Genomic DNA, 15,740 nt, shown 5'->3' with positions numbered 1-15,740 from the left:
GCAGGATGATCGACTATTAGAACGAACGGAAAGGCGATTGGTTTTGTAAAGTTCCTCGACTTGGCTTAGGGAGAGCGTAAATTTTCTTATACATTGAAAGTAATATGCTTAGGAATCATATTTAGTGACAGTTAAAGCAGAAGGAAGTAACGTTAGATCCTGATATAAATGCCAGAGTGGTAAAATAAAAAAACTAGAAATTTACATTACTGCCGAAGAAGTTTTTCTAAGCGAAACGAACACATTCAGAAGGGGGGCGTTGTCGCAGCCATATCTCGTGACGTTTCGTGGTTCAACTTTCTTATCAGAAGGGAAGAAGAAGAGGAATCCTTAGCAAAACACTTAATTGTAAACTGTCATCGACGCAGGTTGTAGAGCTTTCTTATCTTCACGGGACATAAGGATTATTACCGAGGTGGTTAAGCCGAGAGAAACAAGAATTGCTGGGAGTAAGGCAGCTAAAGTAAGGAATACGTGAGTTTCACGGTTACAGTTTGGTGTTTTTATTGTTTGAGGTGCAGCTTAACAAGGGCCAAGGACAGCTCGCATATCTGTATGCATTTCAAAGGTTGTTTACAGCGTCCCTTCGGCCCATAGCTGCGCCCCCTTTTTAGTCTTGTGCTTTACCTCCTTCCCCTTCCCTCTTCCTCTCTTCTGCATTGCAGTCCAACCCCTCCACCCATTTCGGGTACTTCTTAGCCTAGTGTACTTTGTGGTATTCCAGGGTAATCTCTTGATCCTTGCATTTCGTTTTAATTATTTTCAGCGTCTCCGTACTTTGCTCTCTGTAGTTGGGTAGTGCCGTTAGTGCACCACAGGCAGTGCACTGTAGGCATTAGCGTACTTAACATTCTTTGCCGCGTCCTTTTGGCCCCTAGCTGCAACCCCTTTTCAATCCCTTTACTGTACTTCCCTTCATATTCTCTTCCTTCCTTCCATCAGACTGTCCAACGTCTCCTGACAATTGTTTCGCAGTGCAACTGCAAGGTTTTCCTCCTGTTACACCTTGACCTTTTTACTCTGTTTTCCTTTCAGCACAGAATGATCTCAGAGGTCCCAACGCTTGGCCTTTGGTCTAAGTTTTACATTACATTCCACTCCATTCCATTCCATTCTGTAGGCTATTTTGCTTTAATTTCATTTTTAATTCATTCACTCATTTCCAACTTGGCTGTCCCATCCTGGGTAGAGTATGGCTCACCATAGATCTAGCCTAGGCTTGAGGGATAGTTAGGGTTAATCCTATGGTTTTATAATGACTTGCCACATACATAACCCTTTTATTTTACTTGACTCCATATCATTGTTTTGTGGATTTCTGACCATTAGCAATCAGTATGTTATGAGGGACTTCGGAGGGAACTGGGGATTTTTAGGGGGTAGGAACCAAAAAGAGTGAATTTCACAAACAGGAATGATAAAAAAAATACATAAACCACAAGATCAGTAGTCTGTTAAATCTATGGTTCTTGTCTGTGATAGACATCTATTACATAACAATTAAGAACAAAGATGACGTAAGGTCATCTACAGGGATGCATGCTAACCTTACCATCCCTACTCTAACCCAGGGTCCCAGATCTTACCTGACCTGGACTTTGTAGTTTGCCAACCCTAGGTTGCCCCCACCCTATCCTAACATGACCTAGAAAGTCATAAATCATAAAAGTGAACTACAGAAAATCATCCCTATGAGACATTTCACCTAAGGTCTTTTTGTGCACAGCATATTCCTTACCATGATGTTGGAAGTTACAAGTAGCAGGCGTGCATTGGTCCTCTTGCCTTAATCCTGGGGAGGTGTATATCAGTGAAGGGAAGGTATTTATCAGTGGGATGGTTTCAGGGACTTTCAGGTGTATAAGCAGTTGTTTAACTGTTAGCTGTACACACATTATTAATAGTGTTAAGGTTTATGCCATGGCAATTCTGACACAAGTAGCCATTGTTAAACTTAATAAATTGTATGTTGAAAACTTCATCAGAGAACTTTCGAAGATTTTATTGGTTTAGAATTTGCTTAAGTATTATGTAAAATGAAAACAAACAAATTTGCGCAAACTCATGTATAGTGTGTGCGCAACAGGTGGCTAACCCTTCCCATACAGTGTCCATGAAGAAACAGAACACTTTCAAAATGGCAGCAATCGACTTGGAATATCATACGCATTGTATTTTTATCAGTAAATATGTAACTTACTATTCACATGCTCCTCATATTCCCAAGGAAAATAATGGTCAGATTGATTATCATTACCATTTATGGCATTAAATTCCATATTGGAAATTAAATTATTACAGTTTTTCTTCCTTAGGCCAGCTTGCTTGGTCATTTGCTCAAGAGACCTTGAAACTTCTTATGCACTCTAGCTAGATTAAGTTAGTATCTTTGAAAAAAGTAAGGCTAGGCAAGGCTTATCCCAGTCTTTGTTGTCTCGTGATATGTATATCTTTGGCTCAAGCCAGTAAAAATTTAGGCCTATTTTTCATTTTTATTTTTGTCAGTATGGCCTAAGAAAATATTTTTTTTATGCTAGTTAAGCCCTAATAATCCTTGGAAAAGGCTAGACTAGCCTTGGAGTAAACTAGTTTTCTGTTGATGCAGGTTATTTTTTAATTTTATTTTACAGAGCCCAAGGTTAGGGTTTTACATTTTTAGTATATTGTTGTTTTTTCTCATCACTTTGAACAGCTTATTCTCTGTCCTGCTATATCATTTTACCAATTTGTTTGATAGTCTAGGATGTAGATTTTTCATGATGATAGGCCTGTTTGCATGATTGTCATTTTAATTGATCATATGATTTTTATGTGAATATTTGTCATTCAAATAAAGGTAGCCTACACAGATGACAGTGGACTAGACTACATGTGACTCAGGGCTGAATATAGTGCCAATAGCTAATTGATGTGTCATTGGTTACAGGTGTCTCAGTAACTATTTGGTTGTGAATGAAGTGGCATAACAGAAAGCTGATCAAGTTGTCAAGATTAAAAAAAGCAGTATGGAAATAATGCAAGTAATTATTGGCCCTTTGCAAAAATTTACCCAGATTTCTGAAGCCCAGGCTAGTCACTTGAGGAATATCAAATGCAGAATGAATTTTATCATTAAAAATTAAGATAGCTGGGACATGTGATGAGGAGCAATTGACCAGAAAATCAGTAGATATACAAGTAGCAGTATGAAGACTTGTAGGAAAGTCAGGTAGTCGTGGAACAAGGGAACAGATTAAAATCTTTAAAGCTGAACCTTGTAGGGGGTTAGTGCCGTCGGGGCACCTCATGCGGTGCACTGTAGGCATTAGTTTTAGTGCAACTGCGAGGTTTTCCTCCTGTTACACCCTTCAAACCTTTTTACTGTCAGTTTGTTTCAGCACTGAATAACCTCATAAGTCCCAGCGCTTGGCCTTTGGCCTAAATCCTATATTTTATTCTATTCTGTAGAGCCGATAGCATTTCAGTCAGGATGAACACCGGACGAGAGAGGAGATAACTAATTTCATGTTCACCCCTGTGAAGAGTAAAGTGTATATAAAATGTATGTTGATTTTAAACTAGGCCGTTGTAAGATATTTTGATTGGTAACTCACACACACTGTCAGCTTAGCTAGCCTATCCTAATTCATAACTTGTTTACTGGTCTGTCTGCCTTTAGCCTAGGCATACTCAAATTCTCAAGCTGGTCCTCATCATGCCCCACAGGGTCAAGTCTATCAAGTCATCTGCCCCTCTGTATTTACTTTTATTTTTAGGTGTCACCATTTAAGCAGTCTAATGGGTAGCTTTTAATTCAAGGTAAAAGTCTGTTAAATTTTGTCCTTGAGGTCATAGTTTTTTTTAGATAAATGTCTCGGGTTTCTTCTCCTTTTATTAGCATGTGGCAGATCTACTGAATGAAACTGGTAGCTTCATTGACCATATCCTTGTTGCTGTGTTCCCTTTAATGGATTAGTGCTATTATCATGATATTTATTGTTATGGGTACACTATACTGTTAAATCTGCATCTCTGTGCTGACGTATTCTTTAACCCAGAAATACTTGTGCTGTCGTTTCTTTTGAGAAACTGTAACATAATTCTGGCACATTCATCTTCTAGTTGTTGAGACTCCTTACCATCAGTTTTGATTTTTGGTATGGTTCAGTCATGACTTTATTTCTCGTTAGTAATGTTACTGTTTAAGCAATACAGTATATAAAATTGGTTGTAGGAATACTTAACTCGCTCTTCTTCACTCTTTTTTAACTCTTGAGCTGAAAACCCTTGTGGACAGAGTCAGCAGGCTGTAAACCCAAGAGGGCTACAAAGGGAAATCAGCCTGCAGAAAGACAAGTAATTGGAAAAGGTGAAAAATAAATTTATGAGGGAGCAGAAAATAAAACCGATGCACCTGAATTCAGTTGTCAGCAGAGAGCAGGAATGAATGTGCCTCTCACTTAAAAATTTGGAGATCAGAAGATTCCACAACTGCACTAGGGGAAACTGTTACACAATTTAGTTGTAGCCAAAATAAAGCTTCTAGCAAACTGAGTAGTATTAAACCTGATACTAGAAACGACAGAGTTTTCAGTACCAGCCTACCTAGTTTTGCAAACAAAAATGGCTAGATTAGGTATAGAAGTGTGCAGAGGATGTTTGTGTTGTACATTTAATGCAATAAACATAATGAACTCACTTTGTCTGTGGCGCAAGTTGACATTAAGATTTGGCAAAATAAACTTAACTAATGTCATAACTCTGAGAGGTGAGGTGAGAGTTAGCACTTGAAGACCACGTTGGAGAACAGTACTCCAACAAGGAAGAAGGGGTTAAAACAATAAGGTAGATATAATAATTTCATCCCAAAACATTTTAAAACTTTTGTGCAAGATACCAACTTTTTGAAAAACAGAGGAAGCAGCATTACTTATATACCTCTCAAAAGAAAGTTTTTTTTTATCAAAAGTTATACCTAGAATCTTAAGAGTGTCACTGACATTTAAAACTGTACCATTTCAGTGTTAAATAGGATGCAAAGGCAAAATATTCTGGATTAAGTATCATACTTGAAGTTTTAGAAGGATTAAACTTCATGCCCCAGAGCCTACTCCACCAATGAATACATGCCAGATCTCTCTTCAAGGATTCTGCAACCACAGACCTAAGGCATGGAGAAGGAACAACAGCTAGAAGAATAGCAACATTGGTATTTATAATTAATTTGTTCTCCAGACATTTTCACATGTCACTGGTATAGATAATAAATAGCAAAGGTCCAAGAACACTGCCAGAAGGACACAACTGAAATGACAATCTTAAACTATACTGGCTGTTTTGGTTCTGCCTTTTAAAAATTCACTTAAAATACTGTATTAATAAAAGATCTATTAATTCCCAGTAATCTCAGCTTGTAGATAAGTACTTCATGATTCACATAGTCAAAGGATGCACTATAATCTGAACCAATCTTGCAGGCCTCTACTCCCTCATCAAAGGCACTTTTCAAGATGGTAGATATTGACAAGAGCGTATCTAAAGTACCAAGGCCTTTATGAATCCCAAATGGTAATGCTGGTAGCAGGTTATCATCTTTGACAAAAATGGGGGTGATTAAAATTGGCTTATATTCTGAGGGCATGAAGATGGATTTACAGTAGTCGTTTAGGCAATGCAGGAATGTTTTTCTTCATCCAAACAGAAGGAAAACTTTCAAGTCCAGTTAATCTTCTTAAAATAGTAGTAATATTAGGAAGAATGAATTTAACTTTCTCTTTATAAAAAGATGGGAAAGATTCCGTTAGGGTGTATGCCACCACAACTGTTGAAGCCCAGAGGCGAAGTTTTGATTTCTCTAGACCTGAAGGCCAGTGAACACAGCCTAGGCTCTGGAAAGCATGACTGAGGCAACACCAAGAACTCGCCACACTGTTTGCTGACATAGGCTTCAGCCAAGAGTTCTTTCTTGTGTTTAGGACAATATACAGCAGTTCCATCAGCTCCTAAGAGGGGAGACATGATTGAATCATCTCCAAAGAGTGAGCAGTTACAGGTAGTACACCACTTATAGTCATCACCACTGTAGAGCAAGATTTCCTGCATACCGTCATTATAAGCTCTCTCAGCACTCTCATAGAGAACATGAACTTGGTTTATGAGCTCAGTGAAATTATACCACAAAAAGTTAGATTAATTGTTCGTCCATACATGATAAGTGTCTTGTTCTGCATGGTAGGCATGATTTTAAGATTTCCACTTATGCTGTATTTATTAGTTTTCATTGCCTAACTTTGAACAGTCTGCCTCTTCCCTAATAGGTGGAGGTATACATGTTTGGTTAATGGTTCCTCTTTGTCTTGCCTGATTAGCACCTCTTGTGAGAAATGACTAAGAGTGATAGAGGCTACTTTGCACAATTTTTGTTAGTGATGTTAGTTTGTGGTGATCTCATACTGGTACAGGTGGATTCAAGTTACAGTACATATAAAATTCTCTGTATTGGGAAACACATAATTCTGTGAATTGGGAAACATATAATTCTGTGTATTGGGAAACATTAAGATTGCCTTACAATTGATTTTTAAGATCATCTGCTGTCAATTTTTATAGCTATCACTTTCAGTGGTATACAGTAATGTTTTTCTATTTTTTAAACTACAATGGTTCCATTTCTATTTTATCAGGTGAAGGATGGCATCTTCGGAGTATACGAGGCTTAGGAGTGATGACAATCAGAGGCCGCATTCATATGGGACAAGTGATCCGGAAGTGGGGTTTGTCCCACGCAATTCAGTCACAGAATTCTTTCAGGTAGGTCTGCATGTTATTATGTGGCATTATAAACATTATTATACTGTACCAGTACTGTAGTCATGTACTGTATCCATATAAAGTTTAAAATTCTAGTGTTCATTCAGTTCAGATCATTGTTCTCTCTCTCTCTCTGTCTCTAGTTTCAGTATACAGTACAGGCAGTCCCCAGGTTACGATGGGCTCAGCTTATGACATTCTGAGCTTAGAACGCTTTTCAAATATATTCATCAAAAATGGTTTCCTGGGGTACAGTACAAGTTCCGGGTTTAAGACACTGACGACACTGGTCTGACAGAAGACATATGGCTCCAAAAGGACAAGAATGTCAAAATTTGGAGGTTTTTTGACGAAAAACAGATTAAAAATGCAGTTTACATCGTTTACAAGGCACCCAAATGATTGAAAGTGAAGTTTCCTTATGATTTTCGATGATGGTTAGGGTTACAACAAATTTCGGCTTACGACGTGACATCAGAACAAAACCCCTGTTGTAAACTGGGGGCTGCCTACTAGCTTTCATTCTTTTCTTGTTTACTGCTTGTTTTTTTACAAATTATTTTTTGTACTGTATGGATTTATGATACAGTATTACTTTTCTCATCAAGGAATTAAGAAAAAATTTTGATGTCCTTAATAGCAAAGCCCATCTAGTTAAGCCATGACACTGCTATTGACTTGACTTCTATTGTATTACAGAAAACTAAATATGATCAGGTACATAATCACAATTGGAAATTTTTAAATGCTGTTAGGCATAATAAGTTTTACTTAAAATATGGATGGTAAATTCCATTATTGCTTAAGCTAATCATGATTAACACAAAATAAATTCATGGAATAGCACACAAAATTTGGTAACAGAGGGCATTTTTAAGACTAAACTCTAAAATGGCTCAAAAATACCATTGAAAACTTCCTTGAATATTTTGGTTTTTGTAGAATTAATGCAGAATAATAAAATCATGTATCAAATAGGATTCAAAGCAATTTAAGATTTAAAAGTACAGTACCTTGTACCAAGATATAATAATTGAATTGAAAATGTAATAATACAAAAAATCTTTCATGCATGAGTACTTTTTCTTGAAACAGTTTTCAACATTGTATATAAGGAAAAAGTTGCTGGACACTTTAATAACTTATGTTGTGCAGCAAAATATAACTTGTATATTTAAAGTGGCTATCACACCGAGTAACCACTATTTTTCTGTATTGGTACCAAATTGAAGTTAACAGAAGTTCCTTAGAGGTTACAAAAGCATAAACATGCACAACTTCTTGTTACTGTACTAAGTTGCCTGCTTGGTAAAACTGACGGCAGATCGCAACAAAATGTCAAATCTGATTGCATGAGCCGTCCTGGAAAGGCTCTTAGTATGCAAATTGAAAGAGTCATGCCATTTTGCCATAGCATCTCTATTTTTGAAATATTTTTTTGCAGTAATATATGTATCTTGTCATTCGTAGTTGTATATTTAACATACTTTTTGTATTAATGTAAAAGTGTTCAAATATTAATGATTATAAAAAACTTTTCATTCATGATCTAATGAGCAAATTTTTCTCAACAGCGTTGTGAAAAGATAACGACCTGCCTCTTCACTGTAAATAATTCCACCACTTCTTTAGATCGTATGTTAAAGCAAGTAGGCACAGGATCAGACAATCAACAGCTTCGAGATAGAATGTAAGTTTTTTATTTCCTGTTATTTGGTTGTGAATAGTTTGTTACTCCCTGTTAATGTAAACAACCATCAGCTGCCATTTATTGAGTGTAATGAAGGCCAGGTAAGTACCGTTGTTGGTATTAAAAGAATACTGTAATTAAATAGGGTATACATGTAATTTAGTACTAAACAGCAGTTGGGGGGGGGGTGTTAAAGACTAGATAAGCATGACCGTTAAATGTTCAACTTCAATTTTTGCTAGTTTCAATGTTGGGCAAGAACTTTTGGTAGCTGTGAAAAATGTAAACGTAAACAAAGGATATTGTAGTAAAGCACACAGATTTTTCTTTTTAATTATCAATGATATTGATGATTTGCAGATTAGCATATACTGTACCAATATTTTATTTCATAGACTTACAAATTTGTAATCCTATGCTAACTTAACCTTGAAAGGAAAATTTTAGGCTAAGTAGGCTTCAGGTTAGCATAACCTATCGTAGTGTGTTGATTCCAAAAATAGCCTGGTCGCACATAAACTTAGCCTACCCTGGATGATATTTACCAAAAACTACTGGAACAATACACAGTGTATAGGCTAAAATAATTAATTTTTAGGTAAAAAAAAAGGGGGGTTGAACATTACATGGAGTTGAACATTACACAAGTATATACGGTACTCAAAATGTAGATCAATAAGAGAAGGTGGAGTTCATTATGTTTCAGCATACTGTACATAAGAATTGTTTGGGAGACTTGAGTAGTTTTTTTTGTGTATGAACAAATCCTTGTAATTGTGTATAAATAATGAAGGACTTTTTGTGTAAGCTTGCTGGTGTTTGCAATCTGTAGGCATTTTGTTTGGTCAACTAGTATGCAGCTGCCTTGCTTTTTATGCTGGGGTCATTGCTAATTGCTGGGGCCATTGCTAACAGACACTGGTTTTAAAGACATTTATAGGGCTGCTTTGTATACTATGAAATGCTGATTTTCCATGTCAGCTGACTCGTACTATATCAGTATGGTGTACAGTAGAGTGTTTGTGTTTTATAAGGTTTATCTGTATGTTCACCTTTTATAGTTCAGTGCACTGTTTAATTTTGCTCACAGAACACAAGTCAACAGTATTGCTGGTAAAGCAGTTCAAGACACAACAGATTTGCTCAGAGAATTGCAACCTCTTGCACGTGGAGATAAAGAAAGACGTGTGAGAGCAGATCGACTGAAGACAGAATTTGAAGCAACAGCAACTCGCTTCTCAGAAGTTCAAAAGGTCAGTACAAACTGTGTGTGCATAGGTGACCTAAGTTGAATATTGGAACGTTTTGTTGTACTGTAGTGTTTTTTTTTTTTTTTTGGTTCTGTTTTTATCAGTAGCTATCAGAAATAGAACAAAGCACAGTACTGTACGTAATTTAATGTGCCACTGAGCATAGTTACCAAGGGTCTTTAATTCAACCGTTATTTATTTGGTTTAATGTTATGATGAGAATTTTAGGTTGTCACACAAATCAGAGAATCTTGTTAGTTTTTAATCTTGTTAGTTTTTACATTTGCTTTAACCTCTGTATAAAGCACTGCACAACCTCCACTCCTTCCAGCTTTTGAACTAAAGTAAACAGAGTAAGTAATGACATGGGTATGACTGCTTTGTGTTATAGATAGGATTTTTTGCATGGAGTGGGTTATATCATCTTTGCATTTCAAGGAACAATAATTTTCTTGCTCATGCCAAAATCAACAGTCATTCGATACTTTTCATCAAACAGTATAGCCAATCATAACATATGCATTATATATATATTTGTAAATGTAAATCCTTGTTTTGTTAAACCATGCATTACATATATTCTTAAATGTAAATCTTTTTGTTAAACCTAAACCATAATGGGTTGATAGTGCAAGATTCTTGATTGCTTTTTGAGTGGTATCCTTTTTCATATTAAAAATCTTACAGGATAGTGAAGTGTTACCGAGCTTTCATCCTCCTGTATTGCTGGCAGTTGGTGCTGGAAACAAGATGTTTCACCACAAACCCATTATAGATAATTAGCTTTTTCGTCTGCTACTAATGGGCAAAGTACTGTATACATACCGTAATGGGTTATAGGAAAAACTTGATTTTAAAAGATATTGTAGTTTTTGAAGTGTTTAACACTGGAGGTTTTTGTTGATATTGTTTTCCTTGAATGCTTATTTCTTTATTGATGTTTTGTTTTATTTTGTATGAAACTAGATGCCCATACAACAATCAGATCTATAGCAGAAGAATAGGGTAGCTCAGTAATAAGCATAAATTAGTGAATTGGGTTGTGAGCAATAGGCTAGGCTGTCCTGACCCTAAAACATAATCTGCACCAGCACAGTACAGGCAGTCCCCGGTTTACGACTTCAGTTCCGACTTACGACGTTCGAGGTTACGACGCTTTTCAAATATATTCATCAGAAATTATTTTGCTTACGACGCATGTTCGGGGTTCGACACGCCGATCCGACGGAAGAAATATGGCCCCAAAATGGCAGAATAATCATAATTTGAAGGTTTTTTGATGTAAAACTCAATAATAATGCAGTTTACATCGTTTTCAATGCACCCAGAGCATTAAAAGTAAGGTTTTCTTATGATTTTTGACGATTTTCGACGATGTTCCGCCACGGCGATTTTTTACGACAAGGCGCAAGAAGAACGGATAAACCGGGACCGCCTGTATATAGGTTTTTTCAGATTTATTTCCATTCTGCTGTGAAAGAATAAATGTAGGGAGGAAAATTAGTTTTTTATGATTAGTTACTCTCCATGGGTTGATGCTGCCACCAATCCAGGTTTCATGCTGTGCTGAGTTTTAGTTATTGCAGGAAGTGTAAGCAATTTTATTCATTATGTGTTATCACTTGGTTCTTTTACAAAAGTCTTCATAAAGCATTTCTCAGAAATGTACACCTTAACACCTTAAGAGTAATCAATAGTTAAGTGAATTGGACTATTTGATTCAAATTCTCTCTCTCTCTCTCTCTCTCTCTCTCTCTCTCTCTCTCTCTCTCTCTCTCTCTCTCTCTCTCTCTCTCTCACATGTGGTCAGTGGTAGTACTTTAGTCTCACAAATTAGAACCCAGAGTTAGATCCCCTGGGCTATGTGGGGATAGGAACATTAAGGGTGCATTAATTAAGGATGCAGTATTCCACTTAATGACTTAAGTGGTGAATTGTCTACTTGTATTTTAACTAACTTTTTTATGTCAGTTATAAAAAGAGAGAGAGAGAGAGAGAGAGAGAGAGAGAGAGAGAGAGAGAGAGAGAGAGAGAGAGAGAGAGAGAGAGAGAGAGAGAATGTCATCAGTTAAAAAGGAGAGGGTCGTACTGAGGTAATAAATTTATTAATCAAATGTTAATAGACTTTTCTCTTAAGTGGTTTAAGCAGTGAACATTCATATCATTATTTTTAGCTTTATAGTTTGTTTGCTTAAACATTCTTTCTTCTCAAAGCCTCAGAAATTGGTAATGAACCTAGGTTAAAAATGATTTTCCACACTCTTCTTTCAAGTTTGTGAATCATGTCTGGCCATGGCTATGCAAAATCTCTTGTAACTTTGTAAATTTTAATGTATTATTCATAATGTACTTAAATACTTTATGGAATGAACAATGGGCCTTTAAGCTACGTAACAGGCTTTCATTGCATAGAATAGTAGTCACAGTATCTTTCATTTTCCCTATGGGAACTATATGTCATCCTAGATAGGCTTTGTTGTTTTTGTAGTACTTGTTCAGTATTGCATGCTTTATATAGTTAACAGTGAAATTTTTTCTTATTTATTCTTCACATTATTTTTGTAATACAGACAGACTTTTGTGTATCCTCTTCATAACTGAGTAGTTTCTGCCTAGCTACAGACCAAAAGTGACGAGTAGTGTAGCAGAAAGTCTTGGCTAGGTGGCCAAGTCTGTTTTTCTAGTTAATAGATGGTGATTAGTGTCGTTCTTTACGTTATACTGGGCATCATGTTTAAGAATATGAGGTTTTTATTCGTGAAATAAAGGCATTTCAAAATTTGTCGTTTAGATTGCTTGGTTATTGTCATTTGTCATATGATGAATTCGGACATTGTGATAACTACATCAGTTTTCAACTTCACTAGGAGAGAGATTTTATCTATTTTTTTTTTTATTTCAGAAAATGATGGTCACTATGAGAACTGCTCGTTTGCCAGCAGATATGGTAGCTGTTGAGCAAGATGCATCTGCAAGTTCAGAGGAGCTTATACGAAGAGAACAGATGTTGCAAGCTAAAAAAAAAGAAATACAGGTAGGTTGTGAATTTATTAGTAGGAACCACATGAATCTGGAAATGGGGATATCTGGCCTGAACAGAGATAGAGGTTGTTTATTTAAGGACTTTGCCTGTGTTAGAAAATTATTGAAAAAAAAAATGTATGTGTGATCGACACAGCTGTAAATTTAAACCAAAGTTATGTGCAAAAATATGCTGAAATTAAATACAGTACATATATATGTTAAATTGTAATTTGAGTAAGGTATTAAAATGGTTATTATGACATTATTAAAATCATATAGGAGTGCAGAATGTTTAAAAAATATGTTTGAGAGTGAAGTAGAGTAAATGCAAGTCATTAAACATATTTTGTCTAATTAAACGCTCATTAGAAATGAGTATTTAATATGAAACATCAAAGGTCAGTTCAGGATAGTTTAAAACTTGTGAAAAATCATAATAGGAGTTAGAATGTTTAAAAACATGTTTGAAAATGAAATATATTGAATTCCAGTCATTAAACATTATTTTGTTTATTATTTAAATACTCACTGGAAATGAATACTGTATTTAATAAAAAAAGTCTAAGGTCTGTTCAGAAGAGTTTAAAACTTGTTAAAATAAGGAAAATTTCTTCACACACTTATCACATTTTTTTATAATATCTCATAAAATCTTAGTCACATTGAGTGAGTGAGTACAATATAATTAGAATTAGTTTCATACTGTAGGATCTGAGTACAGTATAATGGAAACAAAATTGTTTCATACTGTAGGATTATAACTTTTATTCAATGTTCATATGGAATATTCAAAGCAGTTTCTTGAATATTGTACTGGAGATTTTTTTGTCATTTAAACTTAGAGTTATATTCCAGATGTCAAGGCTTAAGACAGGTACATTTGGTGTTAATTCAGATAAGCCTAATTAGAGTAAATTAAGATAAATAATGTCATCCCATAGGGATTTGAATCTGTCCAATTAGTAATTCCCACTCTAATAATGTTTAAGATATCACTTGAAAATTTTAGATATCAAATTCCAAAGAAAGACTGTGTTGAGAACAAAATTAAAATTTTACGTAAAAAGAAAATTATAACCGCACTTTTCCCTCTCTGACTTAGCTCTATCTTCCAGTTATTCACTCTTCATATTACAGCTTATCTTTGGATGTGCGAGTTGTATTAAAGTGTAGAAGTTTGTTTATTAACTGCTAATTCCTTATGAGATTTTGAGCTTCTTACAATTTGGGTGCTCAGTTTGCATTTCAGACGTATTGCTGAGGCTGAATAGTAGTTTAAATGGTTCAGTATAGTCATGCATTTGCATTTTCCCAAGTATTGTAGATTTAAGAAATAAGTCTGGATTTTCATTTACTCTTAGAAAGTTAAGTTTTCTTACAGACCTTTTGTTTTAATTTTTTTTTTCAGGATTTAGAATTTGAAACAGCAATGCAACTAGAGAGAGAGCAGAGAGTTCATCAGCTTGAGTCTGATATCATAGATATTAATGAAATTATGAGAGACCTTAGTGCTATGGTTCATACGCAGGGTGAAATGGTTGGTAAGTAAAAGTGGAATCTCTTGTTTTTAGTTTTGTTTCAGTGAGAAACAGTGGCTTCAGTGACACTCCGTAGCATTTTGTGTGACTTAAAAATGAGGTTTTGACTCTTACATGAGTAGTGTTTTCCAGATAACACAAATGCTATTCCAGAAGAAAAGTTGCAATTTCCAGAATTTTTCAGTGGAAGTACGTAATTTTTTTGTTTTGAATTTTTTTGTGAAGATTTGGCATGTACAGTACTTCTTTATCTTGATTTAGTGGAGTATCACATGATGTATAGCATTTGTGAAAATAAGTGTCTTCCGTATTTATTGCACACTAGCCTAATTTGTTGAAATGTAGAATAAAACAGGTTCATTAGGTTTACTGTTTGGAATTTTTGTTCTTCTGCATAAAGAGACCTATTTATTTGTGGCTTGGAGTTTTGATGCTGTTTTGTGCATAGTGCTAGTAGTGACTGCAGTATTACATGGTTCAGCGTTACATGTCTAGATATAGTTATCCATTTTCTTATGGGGTTTGTCACCTACTGGTTGCATTATGCTGTGTACTGTAGGAGAACTTAGGTTCTTTGGAGTCTCCTTTTGCTCCCAGCAGGATTGTTTTTGGCCTTTTAAATAGTAGTATGGTCTTGTTTTATCCAAGTAGACAACCTCTTGCTTCAGTCTTCACCAGACTTTTAAACTTTGGGCAGGGTCTGTGAGAGTCTTAGATATGGAACTACCAACAGTGATTGTGGTGATCTATATTTGTTCAAATTAATGTGCTTTTTATGTGAACATACAAGATTGAATGTCTAGGAAGCCCATCTTTTTGAAAAACAAGATAATGAAAATGGAACCATAAGAAAGCATAGTCTCTGATTTTCCAACTGAAAATGAAGTTGGGTTTTATGGGCGCTAGCTCTTTTTCTGGAGCTGGTGAGGTTCTCCACTAAACAGACCTTTGCAGAAGTACCCTGTACTGCCCAGAGTATGCATTGCGTGGCACTTTTTGCAGTTTTTGGCAGTGTTCTTTTGACACTGCACCATTGCTTTCTGTGCTTTACTTTGCATTGGTGTCTTTTAGACTTTTCTATCCTTGCAGTCCTACTGTTTCTATGAGTTTTCTTGGTTCAGTCAAACAGCTGGTTCCAGCTGCGCTGAAAGTAAACCCCATATGTAAAGACCGAAGGTTTGTATGTTAGAAAAAATACAAATTACTTTAAAATTTATATTTTGGCAATCCTCTATGAGAGTATTATGAATGAAACAAATTTTTTCACTGAAGCACTTTCAAATGATAGTGAATTCACACCAGTAACTATTGAAAATACAGTATTGGCAAGAATTTAATTTACAATGGTCTACTTTCTTTGCCCTCAGTAGTGGAGTCCATGTAAAATACTTGGTTGAATGTTCAGAGGATATGTTGTAACATTTTAGGTTTTATTGACAAGTTTTTTTA

The 15,740-nt window shown here is 35.6% G+C and overlaps 1 protein-coding gene across 6 annotated transcripts in view; it reads left to right on the top strand.

The window, feature by feature from the left end:
* LOC136854136 (syntaxin-7-like) overlaps positions 1–15,740 on the top strand; it is a 24,990-nt gene continuing 9,250 nt past the window's right edge. Inside the window, exons 1-6 of one of the 6 annotated variants that reach the window (XM_067130355.1) lie at positions 1–463; positions 6,663–6,789; positions 8,364–8,479; positions 9,570–9,732; positions 12,632–12,763; positions 14,162–14,294. In XM_067130355.1, coding sequence (XP_066986456.1) covers positions 6,670–6,789; positions 8,364–8,479; positions 9,570–9,732; positions 12,632–12,763; positions 14,162–14,294 — 664 coding nt within the window. In that variant the 5' untranslated portion in view covers positions 1–463; positions 6,663–6,669. Of the gene's footprint in view, positions 475–5,001; positions 5,189–6,662; positions 6,790–8,363; positions 8,480–9,569; positions 9,733–12,631; positions 12,764–14,161; positions 14,295–15,740 lie in introns of those variants that run through there. The other 5 variants (XM_067130351.1, XM_067130356.1, XM_067130352.1 and 2 more) reach the window with 5 other exon arrangements.

The sequence above is a fragment of the Macrobrachium rosenbergii genome, chromosome 28, assembly GCF_040412425.1.
Source record: "Macrobrachium rosenbergii isolate ZJJX-2024 chromosome 28, ASM4041242v1, whole genome shotgun sequence".
Lineage (NCBI taxonomy): Eukaryota > Metazoa > Arthropoda > Malacostraca > Decapoda > Palaemonidae > Macrobrachium > Macrobrachium rosenbergii.
Note: the sequence above shows the minus strand (reverse complement) of the source record. Positions and strands in the feature narration are given on the sequence as shown.